General features: G+C 38.5%; 1 protein-coding gene and 1 pseudogene across 2 annotated transcripts in view; one reads left to right on the top strand and one right to left on the bottom strand.

Moving 5' to 3' along the window:
- Positions 1–27,991, top strand: part of SERPINI1 (serpin family I member 1) — a 70,884-nt gene that overhangs the window by 35,687 nt on the left and 7,206 nt on the right. For both annotated transcript variants that reach the window (XM_047874894.1, XM_047874895.1), the window contains exons 2-6: positions 9,618–9,884; positions 10,920–11,150; positions 12,575–12,769; positions 14,452–14,656; positions 20,737–20,834. In XM_047874894.1, coding sequence (XP_047730850.1) covers positions 9,635–9,884; positions 10,920–11,150; positions 12,575–12,769; positions 14,452–14,656; positions 20,737–20,834 — 979 coding nt within the window. In that variant the 5' untranslated portion in view covers positions 9,618–9,634. The remainder of the gene's footprint in view (positions 1–9,617; positions 9,885–10,919; positions 11,151–12,574; positions 12,770–14,451; positions 14,657–20,736; positions 20,835–27,991) is intronic.
- On the bottom strand, positions 1,182–1,307 carry LOC125175910 (uncharacterized; annotated as a pseudogene).

A 27,991-nucleotide genomic window follows, 5' to 3' on the forward strand; every position in this document is an offset into this window, starting at 1 on the left:
TGGAGCTGAACAGTTTCCCAAGAGGTTATCTTTGTTGTGAAGTGTTCTTGAAAGTTTATAACCCTTACCTCCTACGAGTTAGAGGATGTTTGGCACCAAAAAACTCCAAAACTCTTTGGAAGCCTTGGGCATCCGCAAAGAAAGGAATTTTTTTTTTTTTTCCTCAAAATATCTGCTTGCTATTTATTTATTTATTTATTTTTAAAGTTTTTGTGTGGACACTTTTTCTTTTGTTTTGTTTTGTTTTAATTTATTTATTTTTTAATTTACATCCAAGTTAGTTAGTACATGGTGCAACAATGATTTCAGGAATAGATTCCTTAATGCCCCTTACCCATTTAGCCCATCCCCCCTCCCACAACCCCTCCAGCAACCCTCTATTTGTTCTCTATATTTAAGTCTCTTATGTTTTGTCCCCTCCCTGTTTTTATATTATTTTTGCTTCCCTTCCCTTATTTTCATCTGTTTTGTATCTTAAATTCCTCATATATGTAAATAAAGTCATATGATATTTCTCTTTGACTGACCAATTTCACTTAACATAATACCCTCCAGTTCCATCCACATAGTTGCAAATGGCAAGATTTCATTCTTTTTGATTGCCACGTAATACTCCAATATATATGTATATACCACATCTTCTTTAAGGAAAGGAAATCTTCTAAGTCACAGTTCATCTTCATTCCAGTTAGCCTCCTCCTGATGCTGAGGAATTCAGACTTAATATGTTCATATATACCAAAGCACTTTACAAATTCTGGGGAGTTTTAGCACATTTTCCCTTGGTTGTTTCTCAACATTTCCAGGGTTAGTTAGTCCCTAAATGAGCAGGCCACCATAGACTCTTCCAGGCCTAACCCTCTATTTGGATGCATGCAAAATACCCAAGAACTTTAGGCCTATTGCATAGCCACTCAGTGCCAGCTGCTATGTGATCAGTAATTCCAAGCCACAGAGTTCTACTAAATCATTCTGGGGTACCACTGATATAGTACTAATTCAACCAATAATTATGGAATATTCAATAATAAGAGACTAATGTTCCAGTTCCTTCCCACTTTGATTGTTGGAGTATCCCATGAAAATAAATATTTTTGGAAAGAAAAATTTCCAACTGCAAAGATTTTTAAAATTAGTAAAAGTATCATTATTTTTTAAGGGTTATAATCTTGACTCTCAAACAAATGTAAAATGAAAAAATATCAAAGATTTTCTGTAGCTCATTAACTAATGAGAGACTCAGGAAGCTATTAAACTGATAAGAACAGATACTACACTTGATCTTAGCCAAAAGGCCGAGAAGCGATGACTCAGGAGGCTATTATAACCAATTCATTAGAGAATCCAAAAGGCAGATGAATATATAAACTCATGAGGAATACTGAAACACATTTGCATAGTAGATACAAAACTAGTCAATATCCACAGGGCAATAATCAATTGCATTCAATCATACATGTACACTAAGTATTTTTTATAGATAAGAATTATTTGCATCCCTATCAATGATCTTTATCTTAGAGAGCTGTAACATTGTTCAAAGAAGATGAAGGGTTCCAAACTCATAGTCAGATACACTGGAAGGTATGTTCTAGATAATTCATAGTTTTTCACTGAAGACATCCAATAATCATGTTGGTCCATTTTCAAGTCTTTCATAATTTTTTTCTGGTAAATTATGTATCTGTAGCTTACTCTCTTCATAGTTCTGCCCCTTTGATTTTACCTGGCCATTTTCTCCTTATTTCTGAGATACCTGATAAGCTTTCCTTTTTGCTTGATTCAGTAGAACAGGAAAAAACATAAAGATGTGATTTTTTTTTTTTTTGGCAAAATGTAAGAGAGTATGGAAAGAATCACAGTGGGCTAGATAGCTGGGGTGAGAACCAAAAGAAAGAAAAAGATGGAAGGATCATAATTTCATAAATGTTGTGATTAAAGAATTAAACCTCCTGCATTCCTTTATTTCCTTGGTTCTGATCTCTTGGTTTTAAAATACATTTTTAATAACATCTTTCTTGGGAGAAAGAACATTTTAAGGAGAAAATTATACAATTCTTTTTTAAAAATAGCACAATGAAGTATGTTTATTTATACCCTAGCATATTATGCCCTTAATAAGCAAGATTTTTCAGTCAGAGCCTTCTTTTCATTGTTCGGAATCACTTCTGGCCATCATTTATGAGGCACATGACATGATACTCTTCATAATGCATTTTCTGATCAAAACTTTTAGACCTTTGTGATTGAAAATATAATCTTAAGGCATTTCAAAAATTGCTGGTGTGTTCTCTCCATTTCCTTTTGATTATTTGACTAGTCTACCCCACACCCTCCACACATCTATACAACTAATTTGAAAGTTATCAGGAAGCTATTGACAGCCTAGCACTTGAGCAACAGTCCTCCACAAAGTATGCATGTGTCATTCACCTTTCCTGGCTTTGAAAATACTATGATTTATATTGAGAGATTTGGCACATTCTTCTGCCTCTAATTGTGCTGCTTGGCATCCGACAGACCGTTCTTTTGTACATATCCCGAGGACAAGAGATATATCCACTTGCACAAATCATTTACTTACATGGGTCTTATATTCGTGAATCCTTTGTAAAACGTTTGGCTGCTGTTTCACAAGAAAATCAGCCAGTTCATTTCTCGAGTGGTAAATGCTTGCATCACTTATAGTAAATCTACATCCTCTTCTCTGTTCTCTGCCTCCGTGGCTCCTTTTCTGCCATACAGTACAGTGCTATTGAAGATAATTCTGCCTCCAAGTTTAAGCAAAAACTCAACTGTGGGAGGCACCACCAAAGAAAACAAGTCGACTGAGAAAACAAGGATAAAAAAGTAGCTGAAAGTTTACACTTATTCAGGCGATGACACTTAGGCAGGAAATGACCACAGTGGCACAGCTTTGCATCTGAGGACTGGCTGGTTTCTTTGGACATTGATTATAAGATTTATTCTAATTTCAGAAGAGTTAACATTGAGGGTGGAGACGAACATTACGCATGTTACAGTTGAGGAAATTTGCTAAATTATAGGTTGGTAAAATATGGATTGTTTCACAAGGTAATGACTCCTTTTTTTGTGTGTGACAAATTCTTTGACAAATTTTCCAGCTTCATTGCTGCTGATCTAGGTCAGCCCTTTCTCTTAGTGAATCAGAGAACAATTCCAAATTTCCGTTCCAAATTCCACCAAGTGAACTAGAACTAACCAAACAGAGCAGTGGTTTCCAAATACCCAGTGCTAACCCTGCCGGGGGGGATGGTGGGAGGGGGGAGAAAAGAAAAAAAAAATTAGTGAAACCATGAATTCAAACATATCCACTTTGAAGAACGGTCTTCTTTTCATGATGAAATATTTGTTCTTATATGTGACTGATACATTCATTTTTTTATGTAATTGTAAGAGGCATTATTTTTATAAAACTGTTTTGCCCCTATCCCAGTGTAATATAACTACATGTGGGGTGCCTGGATGGCTCATTGGTTAAGCATCCTACTCTTGATTTCTGCTCAGGTCATGATCTCATGGTTGTAGGATCAATCTCCACACATCCAGCGCCAACTCTGGGCATGGAGCCTGCTTGGGATTCTCTCTCTCCCTCTCTCTCTCTCTCTGCCCCTCCCCTGCTCATGCTCTCTCTCTCTCTCTCTCTCTCTCTCTCTCTCTCTCAAAATAAATAAACAAAAACATTTAAAAAATAACTACATGCAAAAATATGAGAATTAATAGGCCAGAGTGCTTCAAGATAGTGTTCTTTGCTTTAGATATTTTTTCCTTAGTTCTTTTCTTCCTTTCTTCCTTCCTTTCTTTCTTTCTTTCTATCTTCTTCCTTTTTTTTTAAATGTTTATTTTGGAGAGAGAGAGATAGAGTGTGAGTGGGGGAGGGTCAGAGAGAGGATGACACAGGATCTGAAGCAGGCTCCAGGCTCTGAGCTGTCAGCACAGAGCCAACATGGGGCTCAAACCCACAAACCATGAAATCATGACCTAAGCCTAAGTCGGACACTTAACCAACTGAGCCACCCAGGCACCCCTTCCTTAGTTATTTTCTGTGGCTGTTTTTTTGTTGGAGAAAGGATCTTCCTCAGCAATTCTTTTCACCATCTAAAGAATACTTTCAGTTTTTCTCAGTTCGCAATTATGAAACCATTTTTTTTTATTTCAAATAATTGGGTTATCCAAAAAAGGCAACAAGTTGTATTTATGAATAATCCATCTTTCTATAAATACCATTAACTACTAAGAAAGATTTTTTTTAAGTCTTTCTTACTGTGCTAGCTTTCAGCTCTGTGATCACTCATCCCTCAATTATAAGATTTAATTCCCTGACCTGTTTGAACGCAGTGTTTTCTAAAGCAAAATGCACACAGGCACGGGCCACAACCTATCCGGCCACTAGTACCATAAAGGAGAGATGCAAGAGTTAATGGTAATTTATTCATAGCTCAACTACTTCTGCCTTTTCTAGCAACAGCACAATCAACTACTATTCCGGCAGTGCAGCCCCTTGTTTTTATGTAAAGGCATTTTATTCAGTAGCTTGAAAATAATGAATCTATGAAGTAATGCTCCATGTAAGAGTAATTCGTTTTAGAATGTGTTGATTATTATGATTAATGGTGGGGCCCCGGCATTTTGTAGACTAATGTTAATACAGTAACATTTGGGTAGCACCTTTGGTGATTTTTCAAGGTGGTGCGCTTGTTTGTTAATGCATCCCGTGTCCAGCCATTGCATTATGCCAGCATTGGTGACAGTGCCACTTTGTCAGTCTGGAAAGACCGTCTCCGACTCAATAAGGAAACACTTTATCAAAGGGAATAAAAAATGGAAATGAGCTACTACCTGTGGACTAAGATTAAATTAGCTTTGAGAATTTAGAAGCAGCAGCTACTCCTGCTTTTCCTTCTCGTGCAGCATTTGTGAGCCTTTACATCTCAAGCTATGTTAGTTCAACAAATATTTGGTACCTACTATGTGTAAATCATTAATTACTTATTCTGATTCTTTTAAGATATAAAAAGATGAATGCACTGACATCTGTGCCTTCAGAAAACCCAGGAAAAGAGATGGCTCGTGTACAGAATTATCTGTAATGGAAGGAAGCAGTGGTATGTGCTATTGGAGAGGTAGAGATGAAATGTGCCAACATTTCAGAGGAGGGGGAAATTGTTGTTGTAACTGAAGAATCAGGAGGGTGTTCATGAAGGAAATGGAAGTAGAGCAGAACCTTGAGGAGTGGTTAGGATATGAACATATGGAACCAGGTTGAAGTAGTTCCAGAAAGAACTACACAAGCCAGCAACAGGAGGGAGAAATTCTGGGATATGTATTGCAAAAGGGAGTCTGGCAAGAATTGCAGGATCCCTGAAAGGGGAATAGTGGGTAGAAACATGTTGGATCACACTACAGTGAGACTAAAGATTTTGGGCTTTACTCTAATGGGCGTGAGGAAGAGCGTAAGATTTTGTAAGATTTTGTAAGTATACCTGTTCGTAATGGTACAATCAAAACAATTCATCTGGAGGCAATGCATACATTGGATTAAAGAGGGCAGTAACCTAGACTTCAGAGAATGGCTGAAAATGGTGGGTCCTTGAGAATGCATTACGAGGAACTGCCACCATGGCCATGGGAATGGTTATGGGATAATGGATAGAAGTGTCGGGAATGCAGTATGGAGTAAGTATTGACAGCTCATTGAACATAAGGAAAAGGGAGATTGAAAGGAGTCAAAGACTTTGATGGAGAAAGAAAGAAAGAAAGAAAGAAAGAAAGAAAGAGAGGGAGGGAGGGAGGGAGGGAGGGAGGAAGGAAGGAAGGAAGGAAGGAAGAAAGAAAGAAAGAAAGAAAGAAAGAAAGAAAGGGACCTGGGTGACTCAGTTGGTTAAGTGGCCGACTTTGGCTCAGGTATGATCTCATGGTTCTTGGGTTTGACCTGCACTGGGCTCTGTGCTGACAGCTCGGGGCCTGGAGCCTGCTTCAGATTCCGTGTCTCCCTCTCTCTATCTCTGCCCCTCCTCCGTTCATGCTCTCTCTCTCTCTCTCAAAAGTAAATAAACATTAAAACTTTTTTAAAAAATTACAAAAAGGAAGGAAGAAAGAAAGAAAGAAAAGAAAAGAACGGTTTTGGTTGATAAGACAGAGTCCTGTTTGAGCCACCTTGAATTAGAAGTGCCTGCCAGAGTCAAAGGCTAAGACAATCCCAAGATAATTTGCAATGCACATCAGAAATTAAGATTAAAAATAAAGCCAGGGCTAGACTTTTACTTACTTGGGAATAATATGAATAGGGATAATAGTTGAAATATCTTTGCTTTGAGAGAAGTTCACCAGCAGACAGGAGAAGAACGTTACACGGAAGAGAAGAGAGCCAAGAATAGATCCATGGAGAACACTCCCCACTGAGAAGGTAGAAGAAGGGAAGAAAAATCTTCCCTTCTCCCCAGGAAAAAAAAAAAAAAATCCTCAGAAGGAGTAGTTCAGAGGCACCAGACAGGAAAGGGCCAGTGACCAGGGGTAGGGTAAGTAGGATCAGAAAGACTGGGCCAGTCTAACAGAAGTCATTTTTCTTGCACCCTGGAAATTTTGCCTTTAAAAGAAGGAAAGATCACTTAACTATAGATAAAATGTGTGTTTCCAAAACAGAGCTCTTTAAATATTTACTAAAGAGTTTCCTGATTTAAGCCGCATGTAAATCAGTGGCTACCGCTCACTGCCCTGGGAAGAGCCCTCTCTCACAGACATATGGCTGTTCTTTCCAGGACACCTCCAGAAGCCTAGAGATACATTAGTGGTTTTGACATCTCTTTCCCCCCATAAGGATACACCGCAGAGCCACAGGTCCACCAAACACTGCTTCTTTCTGCATCTGGCCCATCTGCCATGTAGACCAGGGGTTCCTGAGGCCAGTGAGTATCCTAGTCAGTGAAAATAATGTTCTGTTATCCACAGGCATGCATTTTCTGAAGAGGTTATTTACCCTTCTCCTGATTCTTAAAAGAATCTCTTTTATTAAAAAGGTAAGGACTATGATTATATGCTTCTGTACAATGATGGGAGTTCCTTGAGGACAAGATCCCGTGCTTATAAATTTTGGTAACTTCATGGTGCTCTTTTGATCTTGGCTGAATGAATGGCTAATTGTGCTGCATTAGATGGGCGAGCATGAATGATAAAATACTCATTTTGGCTCTAAAGCCTCTTCCTTGACTTAGCAAATATACAAACCTAGGAAACATATTCTCTAATGATAATGCTATTATTAATATAACTTGTAGTTTAAAATGAGTGCTTCAAACACACACTATCTCATTTATTTCTTCAATATTGTGTGGAGTAGGGATTGGCATCTTAATTTCATGAAAGAGGAAGCTAAGACTGAGAGAAGGCATGTGATTTGCCAAAGATCATACATCATGTGTTAGCTTATTTATCTCATGGTACATTCACTTGGAAATAAAAATGCTTATGAACATAATAGACGTGGCCTTGTTTGCTGGAATGCTTGTTGGTTGGCAATAGGTTGGTTTTGTTTTATATGAAGGAAAAATGTTTATTAACCTAAAATTTGATACTCATGTTAAATGCATTGGTTTCCAAATAGCTGTGCTATTGGATGACAGATACCACTACCGTATAGTGACTTCAACTTCTTGGCATTATACTCGATAACATTCAATGAGAGTAATGAGGCCCAGGTTTGGGTCTTTGCAGGGTATATCAGACAGCAGTATAGTGTTAGGTTTAAGAGCAGACCTTTGAGTCTGACTTATATTTCCAAGTTCTACTGAATGGTAATACCTCCCACGTATTAAATACCATATATGTCTTAAGGTCTCTTTCAACTAAGAGAGGTACCTGCTAAATTTCCATCCAGATCTAGAGCTTCAAAGCTCCCCTATTCTACTTCCACCTTTTCTTTGAGTTCCCTAGAGTACAGAAGGAAGAAAGGATGCCACAGCAGCCTGATGTTGATGGCCCAAGTTCATAGGCTAGCAGGGGAGCTGCGTTCTCTGCCCCTGGCTTCAGTCCCTGCACCACACACACCCCTGGCCGCTGTTCTACAGCAGTGCACTTGATCTCCCACGGGCAGCCATCGTGTCTCCCACAGCGTGGGTTTTGAGAGTCCATATTTACATACAGGCTGAACCTTACCTTCCTAAGCAAAGGAGAGTGATCTAAACCTTCACACAAAAGTGGAGGGGTGGCGGCAGTGCTCGGGATTTCTCAGACAAAAAACTGATACCTAAAACTGAGCCCTGAAACGTGAAGGACTTACAAACTAAGTAGGCAGTTCTCTGAAGTTGGAATTCAAACACCGCAGGAGGGATGAGGTCGTTGTGACTCGGAAGCTTGGCAGAAGCACACCAGTCTTAGGTGAATGTGTGTGCATCCGTTAACTGAGTAAAGGGGACTGTTAATGCTCCATGCGAACTGAAACACAATTTTCTAAATGTGTTTGCTCAGTATCACTGTACATGTTGTTTTAGTATTTTTTTTTTTTTTTTTAAGATCGTGAACAAGGAAGCTACTTGATTGTCCCAGTAGGCAGTTCAGCTTTTAGATGCCTGCAGTGACAAAGTGGGAGAACACAAGGAAAGAGGAAATTCTGTCCCCAGTGTGTGCTTGTCACTGTGTGCTGTTTGTGGGGAGACAGGGCTGCTGGAATACTGGAGTGCCAAGGGGCAGAAATATTATCTAGAGCTGTCTGGGCACTGACACTCTCTCTTCCAGAGAGAATGTGGTTCAAGAACCAGAGAAGCCTCATATTTAGAAATACTCATTTAAATAGAAGCATCAGTTTGTATAAGTTGAAATGGTAATATCAACCTGAGTATAAAAGGACAGTATTGTAGAAGGCTCCTCTGCCCCGAGATTGTCACTGGGCGCAGCCGCCTCATAGAAGCCAATGTACAAAGGGAAAGTGCATAAGGATGTGCTGACCCTGCTTTTTCTCTGGGTTACCACTTCCTGTGGGCTCTGCAGCCTGGGCTGAATAAACTGGGGCCCGTGGCAGGTGTGTGTCTGATCTTTTCCTGCCGGTTGACAACCCAGTTGCATGGTGCATTAATTTTATAAATTGTAGTAAGTAAATGGGTAAAGCGTTATTTTCAAATACCTGACTTCACTAGTTCATCTTAAACCTTGTACATGTCTTTTGGTTTTCATTAGTTTTTTTCTGGACCTGTGTAGTTTAGTGTAAGCTAGAGTAAACTGTTTCAAAATCATGACCAAAATATATATGGTGAAGATATGAAAAATTGATAAGTCAGCCTCATCAAACATGGTCTATAATACCTCGTTATATATGCATCTGTATACACTCTTGTACACAGTGGGGACCAGGAAATACCTTGTTCCTAGAAAATCCTCAGAATTTAGCAATATTATTTATTCATTTGACTATGAATTGCCTTTTTAAAAATAACATCTTCCAGCATATCCTTTAAGGGGGTTTTGTTATGAGATATTAATACTGTGTACATTTAAAAACCTGGTTTGCTTTATAGCTTTGCCAAGAAATAATTATTACTTATTTTACCTTTCACTCCATTTCTCAGAGATAATTAATGATGAATACACAAACTACTGTTTTTCAGGTTTGAACTCTCCCATCATGGCTTTCCTTGGACTCTTGTCTTTGCTGGTTCTGCAAAGTTTGGCTTTAGGGGCCACTTTCCCTGATGAAACCATTGCCGAGTTGTCAGTGAATATGTATAACCGTCTTCGAGCCACTGGGGAAGATGAAAATATTCTTTTCTCTCCACTGAGTGTTACCTTTGCTATGGGAATGATGGAACTTGGGGCCCAAGGGTCTACCCTGAAAGAAATCCGTCATTCGATGGGATATGACAGCCTGAAAGATGGTGAGTGTGCTTAGGTTTACATTTTCAAGGTGGTTTGACTTTAACTGTCAACTCAGTTATGCTGTCTTATGCTACAGGCTGCAGTATTTACATGATGTGAGAAAGTGATGTCACTGAGACGGTATGGCTAGGAGAACCATTAGGAAACCCAAGAAAAGTATTAATTCCTGGCTCCACCTTTAGCTGAGTTAATCTAAGGAAATTGTATATTTTATTAGTATTATTTCAATAAGCTTCATTGTGATAAATAAAAGCACACATGATTCTTAATGAGTTTCCAGTCCAGAGGGAGAGACGTGTATTAATCAATTATCACCTGAATAAGTGAAAATTTATAACTATGAGAACTGCTATAAAGAAAAGCAACATCATCCTCTAAGAATATCAGAAATTTTTGCTTAAAACCAATTGCGTCTTCATTTTTAAAGGAGCATCGAGAATTCCTTGAAATGTTTTATTGTTATGAAAATGTTATGTATTGGGGAAAGTTTTTAGCCAAAAGCTGTTTTGAAATCACTTTGACAGGATGTATGATTTTTATTTTAATGTTTTTAATATGCATGAGAACTGACTCATTAAAAAGTTGAGAACTCAATAATTTCGAATAGATTTTTCTCGTTATTAGGTAAAAAAAAGTCTAGTGAAAGTAAAGTTTCAAGGACTATTTTAATTTTTAAACTAAGTAATTAAACTTAATCCTTTTTCCTGATAATTATAAAACGAAGACCAATGTAATGAAAATAAACCTAAGTACCCTGAAAGGAAATAACCCCCCAAAATCTATAGATTCTACCAAGGTATCAATGAAAGTGAAAACTAATGCCGGTTGATAATACTAAAAGTTAATTTGAAAATCCGGAAGTAGCACAAATACCGGAGCCTCCTAATCACGTCTGTGTAGGGAACAAGTTAGTGCTCTTCCCTTGGGCTCCAAGTTCCATCAATCTCCCTTGCTGTGTTTCAGTGCTTCTCCACTCCCCGTGATCGTTCACTGTGTTTGTTCCACTAATAAACTTATCCTTTGTCATTTTTCAGGTGACGAATTTTCCTTCTTGAAGGATTTTTCTAACATGGTAACTGCTAAAGAGAGCCAGTATGTGATGAAAATTGCCAATTCCCTCTTTGTACAAAATGGATTTCATGTCAATGAGGAATTTTTGCAAATGCTGAAAAAGTATTTTCATGCAGAAGTAAATCATGTGGACTTCAGTCAAAATATAGCTGTGGCCAACCATATCAATAAGTGGGTGGAGAATAACACAAATAGTATGTCATTTGGTTCCTTTCTTTCTCTAATAGTTTAGTTTTAACTCTCTTTTACTTCTGAAATTACTTGCCCCCTCACTCCATTTGAATTTTTGAAAGATAGCATTGAGTTGAGTATCTGATAATTATTTCGTATAGTCTTTTTAGAAGCATTACATATGAATAAGCATTTATGAAAGAACTTAAATCATTTGGCATGTAAAGAATCTTGGCACTATTGATATATCAGTCTGAAATCTGTGTTCTCCAATAACGGGTTTCCTCTGTATGGTAATCTTAACCACTGTGTGGAACTTTGTTTGAGCTAACTTATTTAATGAGTTAGAGAGCAGTTAGGATGGCAGTTGGTGGCCCTCTTAACAATATATTTAAAATAGAAAATAAGGGAGAGCTAAAAATCAGGGTTTGGCTTTTAAATGACAGAACTATAGGATTTCTTTTTAAAAGAGCGGCCCATTTTAAACCCAAATAAATGGAGAAGTAGAAAGCGATAAGTTTATTTTAATATTTGTTTCTAATCTTAGAGCATCTGGCTGGCTCAGCTGGTAGAGCATGTGACTCTTGATCTTGGGGTTGTGAGTTTGAGCCCCACGTTGGGTGTACAGATTACTTGAAAATAGATTTCTAAAGGAACATTTCAAATGATAGAAATGATAGGTTTTCACTCATCTGTTTTCACCTAGTTGAATGCAGTTGTTATATTTGGTAGAAAGATATCCAGTGTTTATGGGGGGAAATTTTGAATTGGATGACATTTTAATCGTGTATGTTCTTTAAGAATGAACTCTGAAATGATCATTGAGTGCTTACTCTATGTTAAGAGTTTTACATGCATCACTGCAACTAGAAAGTGGTAAAACCTGAGATTCTGTTGTATGTGGTTCCGTAGTTTCTTCAAGTGTCAGGATCCTACCAGTTTTATTTTAGGTGGTGTGAATGTTTTAGATCCCTTAATCTGTAACTGTGTGTGTGTGTGTGTGTGTGTGTGTGTGTGTGTGTTGTGTGCGCGGACACACGTGCACTCGCTTGCTTGCTTAACATTTTTCCTTTGAAAGCAAGATACTTCCTTCTTTTTTTAATGTTTATTTATTTATTTTGAGAAAGAGAGAGAGAGAGAGAGCAGGGGAGGGGCAGAGAGAGACAGAAAGAGTCCCAGGCTCTGCTGGCAGTGCAGATTCTGACGAAGGGCTCAAACTCATGAACCATGAGATCATCACCTGAGCGGAAATCAAGAGTCAGATGCTTAACTGACTGAGCCACCCACGCATCCCAAATGCAAGATACTTTCAATTTTTATTATAAATTTGGTAATGGTATACAGTTTTTCTGGATTACTCTATCAGACGGTAGTTTGGTAATCTTTTGGTCTCCTTTCACCTTCAGATTTAATATGAATTTTCATCTCTCCACTTTTTCCTGCACAGATCTCTTGAAAGATTTGGTATCCCCAAGGGATTTTGATGCTGGCACTCATTTGGCACTCATCAATGCTGTCTATTTCAAGGGGAACTGGAAGTCACAATTTAGACCTGAAAATACTAGAACCTTTTCCTTCACTAAAGATGATGAAAGTGAAGTCCAAATTCCAATGATGTATCAACAAGGAGAATTTTATTATGGTAAGATCTTTTGGCTTTTATTTTTCTTGTCTTGCTGTATATTAACAGCTTTTTAAGAAAGAACATGAAATATTTATTACACAAATGTCAATCTTATTTGGACTACAATTCAATTTCCTTGGCTCCATTTTCAAAGGCCTCTCTAATTAGATCCTGAGTGAATATTATATGCACTGACAGTTTTCCAATATGTTTCTTTAACTTATAAAGTTGATTACACCCACAGAGTGGTTTTATTCATATGCAAACACCTGACCTGTGTAAGAACATTCTGAGTTACTCCAAAAAGCCATTGGCTTTGGGGTGGTTGTCAGTGACTCATATGTTCCACTCTGCTCTTGCTTTGGATTCCTCACCACTATTTGAATTATAAGCATTTCTTTAAAATTTTGCTTTCAGACTTGTGTATGACATAATTATTCATTTATAGTTTCATTTATTGTGAGTCTATGAAATGTGATACAACTCAATATCCTTGGCATTATTTTCAAAGATATTTCATTGGACCAGAGCGCCTGGGTGGCTCAGTCAGTTGAACATCTGACTTCGGCTCAGGTCATGATCTCATGGTTTAAGAGTTTGAGCCCCACATTGGGCTCTGTGCTGATGGCTCAGAGCCTAGAGCCTGCTTAGGATTCTGTGTCTCTCTCTCTCTCTGCCCCTCCCCCGCTCATGCTCTCTGTCTCTGTCTCAAATAAATAAATGTTAAAAAAATAAGTTAGAAAAAAAAGATATTTCATTGGACTTTTCAGAAGGTTAGGATGTTAATCCTTCTCACACACTATATTGAACTGTAATAATTTGTTATCATAGCAGAAATGTAATTGTAAGCCAAGTACATATTGGAACTAATAGTTCATGCTATTTAAAAGTATGATGTAAAATTAAAAGACTATAATCATAGTTAATCAAATTAACAGTCAAAATAAGAACCAAACATTTAACCAAAGTGTTTAACGGGATGTCTAAAGGACCTAGATCAGTTATAGGAAAATATTTATAACAAAAGTATTACATTTTCTTTTTGAAAATGAGGGAAATTTTAAGGTGGTGGTGGGACTATTTGTTTTAAAGATTTCTTTATTTTTGTATGGAAGCCTGGTGAATTTAGCTGAGTTATTAGAACACAAAGCCAATTACCTAATTAACCTAATTACCTAGTTTGGAGGTCTTAAGCTCTACAAATACACTAGATAACTACTGTAGAATGTAATAGATTTCATTTGGACTATGCTACTCTGGCCCCAAGACTTTTAGCTGTGGTGATAATACAGTCCCAGGTATTATATGGTTAATTTTTCCCTTCTTAGAAATCAGGTGGATTTCATCTAACTTGGATCCTGGGCTTCATTTTTTTACCCAGGACTTATTGTTGTTTCTAAAAATATCCCTTAAGTATATATTCATTTGAAGTATCTCATTTAAAAATAAAAAGTAAGTCTAGAGAACATATTATGACAAATGTGATGTAATTCTGGGGATTCTAAAATAAAATAATTTCTTCAGGGCCGAAGAGTCACTTGAACTTCAGGGCCTATTTTTTTCTTTTTTTTAAACCCTCTTTTCCTCAGATGCCTGAGTTTCTTATATTCTATATACTATTTTGGAAGAAAGTTATTACAAATTAAAAGTTTTATTTGAACTTTGATATGGGCCTTTAATCACCTTTCTTTTCCTTTTAGGAGAATTTAGTGATGGCTCCAATGAAGCTGGTGGTATCTACCAAGTCCTAGAAATACCATATGAGGGAGAGGAGATCAGTATGATGTTGGTGTTGTCCAGACAGGAAGTTCCACTGGCCACTCTGGAGCCATTGGTCAAAGCACAGCTGATTGAAGAATGGGCAAACTCTGTGAAGAAGCAGAAAGTGGAAGTGTACCTGCCCAGGTGAGAGGCTTCTGTGTGACCCCCTCTGATACATCTCAGAGGGAGAGATAGCAATGGAGGTTCTGATTCAGAAAAAACCCTTGCCACTGCTTTTGAATTTTAAGTCTTAGCTACTCTCTTCAACACCCCTTCACTCTTCCCTCCTCTTCCCCTCCTCACCTGCGCTTCCTTCTCCTTTTTTTCTTTAAACTGTTCTTTTGTATTCAGGAGGTCCTGCCCCGAGACACAAGCTCACTTAGTGATTCATTCAGTGCTGTTTACCAAGACCTAGTTTCAGATCCTGGTCAATATTCTTAGCTTCATTTTAGAAGATTTCTCGATAGATTGTCTCTGAATATCATTTGCATTGGCAGTCTTCTGTATTTCATTAATATTTAAAGTTGATTATAGCTGGAGAGAAAATAATCTCCGACATTGTTGGGAGAAGCGCAAGCACGTTACCGTGCTGGGTGCCAAGATGCAACCATAAATAAGCAAGAAGAGGCTTAAAATTCTCCCTGTGGCTTAAATAATAAAATCTATGCAGGGCCCCCGATGTTCTTCTCAATGCTGCCTCTGGCCACACACCACAACAAACGTTTTGTGGCATGTACTATCCACGTGCTTGTCGTTAGGCTACAGATAACCTGCTCTTGACCTGCCTCTGGGTCTCCATGCATGTTTTTGCATTGGCCTAAAATGCCCTTCCCATGCCTCTTCGCCTGATATTGATGTGTATTTTTCCTTATATTTTTAAAGAACTTCTTCTTGATAATATGAGAAATTCAGGACAGTGTTAATGCTTCCCTTATTAAATTCCATGAATTAAGTGCAGCATCTCCAAATGCTTCAATTCTGTGAGGATGCAAAGTTATTTAGGGGTATTTTAACAGAATTCTAAATGAATGCTTAATAACTATCACAAATCCTAATTCAACCATATTCACTAGAAAATGTGGCCTCCAGGTCCTGTCCACTGAGAAATTGAACGTGGCAGAAGAAAATTAAATTTTCATTTTCTAAGAGATACTCTTCAATTATGGAATACTTTAGCTTGCTTGCTCATATTAATGCCTGATACTAAACTAGGCACAGTTAATTACCATGCATCCATTTCTCCAGAAGTTCTATGAACTCTTCCTCTGCATGGTTAATGCATAGAGAGAGAGGTTAAATCGCTAGATAAGATGAATGTGGTTTCCTTTTTTAAGAAATTGACGGTTTTCAAATACTTATATGTAGGTAATAATCAATGGGAAACGATCCACCAAATGTTCAATGAAGGTGATGATTTTTGTGCCCTCATTTTAGCAAACGTAAAAATTTTCTGGTAGCCATTTTCTAGGTTTACTCAAGTGTCTGTTTTAAATGGTTTGTATAGTTTTATTCACGTGGAGATATTACTTTGATAACACAACTTTGCATTTCTGTAATTTGACCACATTCTTGTCCTGCTTAACAGGTACTTTTATTTTCCATTATATTAGATTGTATACTTACAGGTTTTAAATGCTTTTCTTAAAGGGTATAAAGGTGTATGGGGTATTTTAAAGAGGAGAATGGGCAACTACTTTTGCATTTTTATTATTTTCCCCCCTTAACAATAAGTCATACAGGAATCAAATGCTGAATTGAAATTGTGTTTTTATCGAAAAGACAAAACCCTATTCAGGAGAGGGTAAAAATTTTCCACCTATATGATATAACCAAATCTAGTGAAATACCAAAAGGTTTATGCACAGTCATACATTTCTAAGATTTAAATGAGATTACCAGATATTCTTGCAATTTATTCATGTGGCAAAAATAGTTTGGCTAGTGTATATATATATATATATATATATATATATTAGCCAAACTAATATATATATATATATATATATATATATATATATATATATAATATGTAAGATATCTAATAAGCACTTGAGAATAATGCCTGGCACAGATGCTTATATTATAAGCATCATATAATTATTATCTATTATCACTATTATTATTTATTTTTCAGTGTACATTTTAACTCCTAGTATTCACCTTGTGTTAATCTATAGGTAGCTTTATATATACTTTTCTTTCAGTAGGATTTTTTAAAAACCTTGCTCTGATGAACATTACCTTCTTCATTATATAAGGTACAAAAGATTTTTCTAAAATGAAAATCAAATATCTTGGAATACTTGGAATGCAGATGTACCTGGCTGTCGTATCTTTCCACTCTTTTGTAGTCTCAGATTTGTCATTTTTTAAAAGTTTATTTATTTATTTTGAGAGAGAGAAAGGGAGAGAGAGAGAGTGCGTGCGTGAGTGGATGAGGGGCAAGGACACAGGGAGAGAGAGAATCCCAAGCAGGCTGCACGCTGTCAGCACAGGGCCCAGCATGGGGCTTGATCCCCCAAACTATGAGATCGGGACCTGAGCCAAAACCAAGAGTCTGAGGCTCAACTGACTGAGCCATCCCGGCACCCCTCAGATTTGTCATTTTTGATCAGAGTGCTTGAAATCAATGGACATGAAGTGGTTTTCTATTTTGTCAACAGAGACCATCCTGTTATTTTGAAATGATTGCCTTAGAAATACAGCACTTTAGTTTGATGTTTGTAAAAGAAAACTCATATATAACCCATCTGATTTTGTTCTTTAATGTGAGTGCTTTTTATAGGTTTTTCTACAGAAGTTTTCTTGATTAGTTTCTTAATGGCCTATAAATTTTCTAAATCTCGTTATATGTAACATATATTTATTCTTTCCTAACACTAGCTCTACACAGCTCAGTCTCCAATGCTTCTGCCTCCTCCATACCTCTTCAACTTACTCAGAAATTTGCAAATGCATGATGACGTTATTAAAATGCGCATGCCTCTTGGGTTTAAAAGGGCAATGTTGTGGCTTTTTCTTTTTAAATTCAGTGGGTGAAATATAAAAATCTGTCTGTAGGTTGATTGTTTTTAAATAGCCGTTGTTGGAATTCTAGTTATTAGTGGTAGGAGGCCTTGCGGTCAAACAGAATTTAGCTCATGTCCACATTCTACCACCTACTAGCTGTGTGATTAGGGCTAAACTTCAGTTTGTTCTTCTGTAGAAAAGAGACAACAATGCATAATCTCATGGGATTCTGTGAGATTATCATTAGGATGATTAAATGAGATACCATAAATAACAGGATTTGCATAGTGTCTGGGAGCCCTCAGTGTATGGGAGATGACAATGATTATTTATATGAATATTGGTCTATATTAAGAAGAAAGGGATAGTAAATGGATAATAGCTATGTTTCAATAGCTTGATAAGGAAACAAAGATGAGAAATGGCTAAGTGGAAATTGTTTACATCCTGTCTTCAACTTGGAACACTCAATGCACCTAAACTTTTTCCACTTCACCCTGTGTGTATTGCCCTATGCCAGATACTACAGATATCAAAATAAAAAAGACACTAGATACACTAGACTTGACTAATTTACAGTTAAAGCAGCATGGATTCAACAGCTATTTGATGAAATTACTCCACCACTACTGAAGTGCAAATATAAACACCTTAACGTCTATAATAATGTGAATGTTATACATAATGGCATTATCACAAGTGCTATCAACACTATCTGCCCTTTATTGCATGCCTCCTACGTGCCAGCACCATGCTAAGACTTCCAGAGACCTCATTCAGTCCCCTCAACAATACTATGATGCAGGAATTACTAAGGCCATTTCCTACACTGCAAAACCGAGGCTCAGAAATTAAGGAGCTTGCCCGAATTCAATCTGGCTGAATTACCATCCTCACCTGAAACAGCAAACCTCAGAAATGTGACACAAACCAGGTTGCTCTTAAGAAGTATAAAGAATCCGGGGCGCCTGGGTGGCGCAGTCGGTTAAGCGTCCGACTTCAGCCAGGTCACGATCTCGCGGTCCGTGAGTTCGAGCCCCGCGTCGGGCTCTGGGCTGATGGCTCGGAGCCTGGAGCCTGTTTCCGATTCTGTGTCTCCCTCTCTCTCTGCCCCTCCCCCGTTCATGCTCTGTCTCTCTCTGTCCCAAAAATAAAATAAAAAACGTTGAAAAAAAAAATTAAAAAAAGAAGTACAAAGAATCCTCTCCTGATCTCTTCCTTCACTTTCCTATTTTAGGTGGATCAGGACACACAGAGTACCGCCTGGATCCCTGCTCTGCCATTTGTTAGCTGGATGACCCTGGTCACATTATCTCATCTTTCTGCTCCTCAGTTTCTTCTTCTATTAGCTGAGGATGATAATAATACCTGCCTCCAAGGGCTTTGGTGATATTTAAATTAATCTGTTATAATCTTGGAATAGTTCTTGGTAATAATCTTCATATAAGCGATCAATCAATCAATGAATAATAAAAGTAAAGCAGACACACAAAACATCTTAATCAAGCGATTGAATGTATTCTTTGAGACATTTCGTATTTCCCAACTCATCCCCCTTCTCTACTTTCACAACCAACAGCTGCTCTTTGAAGAAAACAAAAGGAACAATGTTAAGTCCAAGTTAGAGTATAAGATACAGATAAAATTCAGTACTTGGTTTAATATGTTTGCTATACATTTATTTGTCTATTTGTCATATTTTCCCCATAAACATGAACCCGCTAAAACTATTTTCCCCTGATGATGCCTCTTGATGTCTGAGTCTTGTTGACAGCAGTCATTCCCTTGTCACCAGACATCAGAAGTGATGCTAATGTAACGTTTGGTGACTGTCACAGACTTGGCTTTTTAAAGGACAAAAACTGACATTTATGATCTTTACTGATCAAGAGCCAACACCTTAGAAAAAAAAGAAACGTTTGGTTCTAACTAGTCATTTTCACTTGTTCTAAAAAAGTAATAAAAACCTTTGCTTTCCAAGAACTGCATTCATGTGTTAATGCAGCCTTGTTTTATGCTAGAAAGATGGGTGACACATTTCATCGTTTGGGGAGAGACTCCACATTAGGACCAATCAAGCTTTCTATGGAAACCATTTAAAAAAAAAAAAAAAAAAATATATATATATATATATATATATATTTTTTTTTTTTTTTTTTTTTTTTTGGGACAGAGAGAGACAGAGCATGAACGGGGGAGGGGCAGAGAGAGAGGGAGACACAGAATCTGAAACAGGCTCCAGGCTCTGAGCCATCAGCCCAGAGCCCGACTCGGGGCTCGAACTCACGGACCGCGAGATCGTGACCTGGCCGAAGTCGGACGCTTAACCGACTGCGCCACCCAGGCGCCCCTGGAAACCATTTTTTTACTTAATATTCTATTCATGACCACTGTACCCATTTTTATTTCAGTTTTAAGAGATGTTTTATTTCTTCTCGCAAATGTGACGCACTTCTACATACATATAAGAATTCATAAAGTCCATCAGAACAAAAAAATTAAGATTAAAATTATTTTGCTTAAAAAATCTCTAATATAATTTTTAAAGTATATAGTTTTTAAAATGTAATATCTAGCTTACTTTCATTGATGAACGTCTTTCTGTGATGCTACCAGGAAAAACAGGCTTATGTCCTAGAGGTTAATATAACCATGAATATATATATTTTTAACACAATAGCTTTTATATTTCCTTTCTCTGAGTGTATGGAGTTGAAATGCTAAATGTATCCATTGTACTGCGATTGGCTGTCTCCACACACAGGGAATTGAGCAGGACGCTAAAAAAAGAATCAAATGCCTTGGGCAAATGTTTGGTTAGCCATTGACAGCTTAAAAAAGTCAAATATATTACTAGGTCAAAGGATTTTGAAAGCTACTCATTTATAAGTTTTACATTCTTGATCTCAAAACATTTATTCCACCGTATCTATTACTGTCCTCCTCAAATAGTTTTCCTACTTAATAATTTAATACTATTCTGATATATTATTCTTTTTGCCATCTCCTCTTTTTATAAGCACAGTCAAATACTGAAAGTATTTTGACTGAAGCGCAGTCAATACTTGCAGTCAAAAGCCAGTTTTAGCATAATTTGCTGTTCAAGTCAACATATCTAACATTTTGCTCTTGCGCCAGATTAACAGGATACTGTAACTAAATACTTTAAAAATGCTGTAACTAAATGCTTTTCCCGCTATGTGTTTGTTCTCCAGGTTCACAGTGGAACAGGAAATTGACTTAAAAGATGTTTTGAAGGCCCTTGGAATAACTGAGGTTTTCATCAAAAATGCAAATTTGACAGCTCTGTCTGGTAGGAAATAAACATCAATTTTTTTTTAATGTCATTATTTCATAAAAGCTTTAAAAAGTGATGATGTTGAACCCTCTATTTACTATGGAGTTCTGAAGTAAAATAAAGTTATCGTTTGCCAAATAAATGTAACGAATACATTTACCTTCGATACCCCAAACTATAAATCATGGTCATAACATTGTTTATGTTATTCTGGTCCAGTCTTATCTTCAATAATGGATATTGTCCAGAAGACCTGTCTTATATATCTTTAAATTCCCCATCCTACCTGTCACAATGCCTTGTAGAGTAGATAATCAATAAACATGGTGATTTAGTATCTCAATATGTTCGGTTACAGTAAATTATATAGAAAAGAAAGAAGGAAGAAAGGACAAACCCATGCCTGCTGTAAGAACTAAACAAGAACTAAACACTTTAAAAAATTGTTTTTAGTGTTTATTTTTTTTTTTGAGAGACAGAGCATGAATGGGGGAGGAACAGAGAGAGAGGGAGACGCAGAATCTGAAGCTGGCTGCAGGCTCTGAGCTGTCGGCACAGAGCCCGATGTGGGGCTCAAACCCACAAACCGTGAGAACGTGACCTGAGCTGAAGTCAGATGCTTAACCAGCTGAGCCACCCAGGTGCCCCAACGCTTTTTAAAAGAACACCTAGTGGGATGATGTAAAGATTATCTTTAGTCTTCAATAAGAAACCAGTGGTTTTGTAGTAGCTTCAAAATATACCTGGCATATGGGTAATTTATTTTAAATATCCCAAGGTGGGGGAAAACCCAGTTGAATTATTTGATTCAGATGCCCTAATTTGTTCAAGGTAAAAATCATTAACATATTAGCAACATTAAGTACTTAGAACACGTAAAAATCCTTTTGGAAATATTTTAAGCAGCTAACCCAAGACACTTATCATTGAAATAAGGTACCTGTGAGTTTAAGACTTAGCTTGTATAACGTTGTTCTATCATTTCTGTGGAATATGGAAACTATCATAGATAGAGAGATAGATAGATAGATAGATAGATAGATAGATAGATAGATAGAAAGATAGATAGATAGATAGAGGTAGGGACATAATCAATATTAAAAAAACCAAAAAACAAAAAACCTCAGTGTGTAAGTCCTCTTTATATGTAATCTATTGGACCCAATTCTCCAACCAGAGAGAGCTGAGGCAATAGAAGTTTCCTTAGCAGTTTATGTGTTCAGGAGAGAATTTAGTTTTCCTCTCCTGAAGTAGCATCCTATAGAAAATCAAGCCGACCAAATAAGAGCTTCTATGAGGAGTATGAGGATCCATGGATTGAATTCAGTGAAGTGGATGCCTCTACCCCTGAAATTGCATATAAGTGTGTACACACACACACACACACACACGCAGAAAAAGAGAGAGTGGAGATAGGTTCATAGATTTCAGGAAATTCTCAAAGAGTTTATAGTCAAAAAGGCCTTGCCTCCCAGATTTAGAATTGGACGGATTGTTTTCTAAGCAGCACTCAGCAATGAGATGATGTTGACGTATCTGATACCACAACTTCTACCCGATTAGACAGCCTACATCTCAAAACACCAGTAGAGCTTTTCTAGCTGTCTACTATATAAATGTTCCTGTCCACATCAGAGAAATGTGAATTTTGCCCGAGTAAAGGTTTTCTTGGCTTACATTCATGCTCCTAGGGCTCTGAACTCTTCAGTGGGGTTGTGAATGAGGTAGGACTGGGGGAGACTCACAAGCTAATGGACACTTTTGTGCTTGAGTCAGAAATATATCTGTGGCTCAAGCATAGTATCATTTCAACTTCTTATGCTCCCTTCCTTAGGAATTGAGAGAATCTGTATAACACACTGGCCAAATTCCAGCTGGATAATTACATTCCGCTTTCCTACCGTGGCTCTATTTTCTGTTTTATTAGAGATTCCTCACTGTCTCACCCAAACATCGAGGCAGTTACTTCACACACATAAGAGTATCTGCTGCTTCTCGGTCCTGAGGGAGTAGCACTGCAGTGGCAAATCAATTATCGTGGTCAGTGTAGCTTAAAATGTTGGCAAATCTGGGAGGTTTATGATGTAATATTTAATTGCCTTTAGTATGTACAGAGACAATAGAGAATAAATATGTATTATGAATGCAGATTGTTCAGAAATTTGAAATAACACTCGGATCTCTCGGAGTTCACATAGTTTCTATGTGAAGTCTCTGTTCATTTGACCAAACCTCAGTCAGAATTTAACAGAGGCTGCATTCCCACTACCTGGCACATGGCTGACACACAGTTGGCACACAGCAGATGTCCACTAAAGGATAAAACAAGGGAGGGAAGGAGAGAAGAGGTTTCTTCAGGGCCACCTTACATATTACATTTCTCGGAACATTTAACTCCTTAAAACATCAGTAAGAAATCCAGGATTGGCCATCCTCAAACACTACCCAGTTCGAGTCTTCAGGATAACGTGATGAAAGGTCTAAAGTCAACTTCTCAAGCTTTCAGTGGGAACTCTTTATTCTTAACTCCTTAGTTTTGCCAGAACCTTGGTAGACTCAGCATGTCAACCCACCCCAACCAATATATCCTTTCTCTTTCTCTCCCTCGCCCTCTCTCTCATTCTCTTTCTCACACACATCCACATCCACATTAATTTATGAATCGTTCTTTCAAAAACTATTTACTGACACAACTATAAAACTTGTCCCTCTGCTTTTACTGAATTCGATAGTGTTTATTCCCTGCTTTGTTCACTTGGGCGCCATATGCTCTGCCCTACATGGTTGGTGTCCTTTTCAGGTGTCCAGTTTTTTTCCTCTCCAAATGGCATGAAAACCCTGATGATTAAAGTGTCTATGACAGGGCACCTGGGTGGCTCAGTTGGTTGAGCGTCTGACACTTGGTTTTGGCTCAGGTTGTGATCTTGTGATTGGTAAAATGGAGCCCCATGTCAGGCTCCCTGCTGGGCATGGAGTCGGCTTGAGATTCTCTTTCCTTCTCCCTCTGCCCCTTCCCCACTATCGCGCATGTGCACATGCTCTCTCTCTCTCAAATTAAAAAAAAAAAAAAAAAAAAATTAAAGTGTCTGTGACAGTAACCCCTGCAAGTACCCAGGAAAATTATTAACATGTATTTGATTATTACTTTCTGCCTTAATGAATTTCGTGGTGAGAATTTCATGGTGTTTAAGATATACAACATTAATTACATTCAATGCCATGTCTATTCATTTCATTTAATAACTCTTTGTGAGGTAGATGGTGTGAGCACGGTACTATGTCATAAAAATGAAACAATGATTAAGATATAACTACTCTGAAAACAGATGCAGACTTGTGGGGAGAAAGACATAAAGAGTGGATTTAATAAAAGGAAGAGTGGTAGAAATGCTTTATTGGAGCACTGGTTCTCAGCCAGGACAATTCTGTCCCCCAGGGAACATTTGGCGATAACCGGAGACCTTGTGGATTGTTACACCTGGGGAGTGCTATTGGCATCTATCCAATAGATGGCCAGGGATGCATCTACATCCCAGTGATCTATGCTGCACAGGACAGACCCACAACAAAGAATAATCCAGTCCCAAATGTCAAGAAACCCCATAGCAGAGAAACCATTGGGAAAGCAGAGAGGGAAAAGAAAGTCAATGGGCAGACTGGGAGCATATTGGTTCAAAAGATGGAGGAGGATGGGGTGCCTGGGTGGCTCAGATGGTTGAGTGACCATCTCTTGATTTTTGGCTCAGGTCAAGGTGCTGGGGTCATGGGATCAAGCCCTGCATCAGGCTCTCTCTCCCTCGGCCCCTCTCTCCTGCTCTCACTCTTATGTGTGTGCATTCCCTCTAAAATAATAATTTTAAAAAAAATGGAGGAGGAAAATATAGGTATGTATTTCAGTTTTTAAATGCGTTGAACATTTTTTAATAATGTCTTAGAAGATGATAGCAATGGTTACCTCTGGAATACAGGACAGAGGCTCTTAGATGAAAAAGGAGATGTTGTTTCATGTACCACTGTATACCGTTTAGGATTTTGCCTTGTGTATGCACAACATCTTCAATTAAAATGCTATATTGAAAACTGGGAAAAACTTTTAAAAATAGCATTATTAGTAGAATTCGTAAGTTCAAAAGCACCCAGAAAACAATTCAGTACTATTGTGATACTACCAATTCTTAACTTATGCAATGAAATTGTATCTTTCTTTAAAGACAGCAAATATGATTTAGCAGTGGACAAAAAAACAAAAACAAAAACCAAAACCCCTGCTCCACATTCTCTTGCTTCTGGAAAGACGCAGTGACTTGAGAGTTCTTTGCCAAGACCTCTTGAATCCACTCTTTCATTTTCTATTCCATGGCATCCACCTTTATTTCAGACTCTCATGACCACTGGCCCAGACTATTTCAATAGCCTCCTAAACGGTTTGCAATCTCTCTTCCCTCTAATCTGTCTTATCTACCACTGCCAGGATTAATCACCTTAAAGCCCGCTCTCAGATCATCTCAGCTCCTGTTCGGAGCCTTCCTTGTTCAGTCTGCAGTGCACTGTCCGCTGCTTGGCAGGGCATTCAGACCTCAGCTCCCTCCAACCTTAACTCCGACGGAGTCCTTACATACAGCTTTCACCAGCCAAACTGACCGCTGGCTCTGCACCTCACATCTCCCTAGGGCCCCATCATTGTAACGTCTCTCCCACCTGAAATAGATCTCGAACGGATCTTCAGCTTCGATATCGCCAACTTCATCAAGCCACGTGATTGCACCAACCAGAAGTAATTGCTCCTTCATAAATTCTACAGTATTCTGCACTTTTCCTTATGCTGCATAACATACCCGATCTCAGATTATCATTACTTATGCATTGGATATCCTCTGCTAGAATTTAAACCTCTCCAAATTGATCCTTGTGTGTGTTTAGGAAGCACACAGTTCTGTGCTTTCTGGCTAGTACTCACTGAAAGAAGAAATGAATAAGATGAAATGCTGTGTATTTACTGTGCTTATTTTTTTTTAATCTCAATTTGATGTCCATTGCTTTTGACGCTAAACTCCATTAACATAAAACACAGTAAAGACTCATACAATAAACATGGAATCTAGAGAGTGCTGAGAATCATTTTCTTCTCGGGCTCGATTTAAAATGCTCATCTAGTGGCAGTGAGGATCCTGTTATAGAGTAGGGCTATTTTTGTAATGGAAATGAACGACTGTCAGCATTTGGATTAATAGATAATCCTCTTGGAAGGTGGAAGGGGAAGGAGAAAGAGAGTACTAAATCCTTCAGCACAAAGTACGAGCTTTAATAAAGGAGCCAATAAAGTAAAGGAATTAAGAAGACACAGCAAAAGCCACATTCCGGTCAGACTCAAGTGCTGAGATTTATGCGGGACTGACTCTTACATCCTGCCCTTGTTTGTTCTTCTTCTCCTTGCACCTGTAAGCCAGAGGGCTGCAACTGTCTTCCGGTGCCCTACCTCCACTCTGCCTCCTACTTTTTTGCCTGAACTGTTGTAACAGCTAGCTAACTTGAACTTCTGCCCGTAGCCGTTTGCTCATCTGATTCACGCTTTACAGCTCCTGCCGCAGATTATCTCCTAAAATCAAAGCAGTAGTGCCCTGTTACTTCTGGATAAAGCCCAGGCTCTCCAGACTCGTGGTTCAAGCTCTTAAAATCAGGCGCATCCCCTGCCATGCCCCGCCTCCTCCTTGCCCAGGATCCAATTGGACTTCAAGTCTTTGCCGAGGCTTGTCTCATTTGCGATATAATCCTCTGCTAGAGATGTCCTTGCCCCATTCTCTGGCTCTTTTCTGCTTACCTTCAAGAACCAGCCCAAATGGCACCGCCTCCAAGAAGCTTTCCCTGACGTCTCTCCCTTCCAAATGGTTCACTTTCCCTCATCTGGCCTGTCATCATGCAATGTGCTATCACAGGTTCTACCTTTTCCTTAGATTGTCTGTTCACATACCTGTCTCTGTCCTCGGAGCTCCTCAGAAGCAAGGACTGAGGCATAGATGACTTTCTGTCCTCAGAGCCCAGCATGGTGTGGAGAGCAGAACAGATGCTGGCTGGGTAGGAAGTGGTGATGGGCCCTCCTCACTCTCTGTGCTCCAGCCACACAGGCCTTCTTTTGGGTCCTTGAACACACCTGGCTCCTATCTGCCTCTGCACTAGCTTTTCCCTCGGCCGAAAACTGCCTTCAGGTGTTCCCGTGGCAGGCTCCTTTGTATACTTTAGGTCTCAGTCAAATCCACCTTCTCAGATGGCCTTTCCCAACACCTTGAGTCAAGTAGCTCCCCTTGCCTGCCCCCATCACCAGCCAACACTTCACCTCATCCTGTTTCTTAGGAACACTCACTACACCCTGAAATTGTGGCCATTTATTGATTTGCTTTTTTATTGTCATTGTTATTTCATGTCTGCTTTCCTCCCATTAGGAAGGAACTTTTTAGTTTACTATAGTATATCCAGCGTATCCACAATGGCACATGGGAGGTGCTTAGTACCTGAATGAACGAACGAATGGACAGATGAGTGAATATTTGCTGGTCTATAACAAAATTTCTCCAGAAAAACAAACACTCTTCCTACCTTGGAGGAACTCAAATTCTACGAACCTTTCTAAAGTTCATAGGTGGGGCTGAAGCTAAAAATATTTTAGCGACTCAAGTACAGAGACGCTTTTGATATTCTCGGGTTCTGTTATGGAACGCTCTTCATTTTGTTATTTTAAGCATGTCCTTGGTGACGCAGAAAGCTATTTAAATTGGCTGTGTTTAGGAACAGTGCCACAAGGGAGCTAGTGGCATCCACTCGCATGATGGCCATCCTGCCAACATTATGTTAATCACAGATACTTAGAGCTTTGGTTTCCTGCACAATATCTCCTATGAACAGAGTACTTGATAAATATTTGCTCAGTGACTGAATGAATGCCTTAGTATTTTGCCCTGCTTTCTGCAGAAGAGCTTGAATTATTGCCCAGCTTTTCTCTGGTAAACCTAGGGCTTGCTGGCCCCTTTCCCATCTTCTCCTTTGTGAAAAGCCCGGCTCCACGCTGCCCAGAGGAAAGCAGGACTAGTTATTTGGCAGCAATGTCTGCTGCGGCCAGAAGGGGAGGACTGCTTGGGGCCAGCACACGCAATGTTTTTTTGCGTGTAGCTTTGTTTGCC

This window comes from Prionailurus viverrinus, chromosome C2 (genome assembly GCF_022837055.1).
Source record: "Prionailurus viverrinus isolate Anna chromosome C2, UM_Priviv_1.0, whole genome shotgun sequence".
NCBI classification, from domain to species: domain Eukaryota; kingdom Metazoa; phylum Chordata; class Mammalia; order Carnivora; family Felidae; genus Prionailurus; species Prionailurus viverrinus.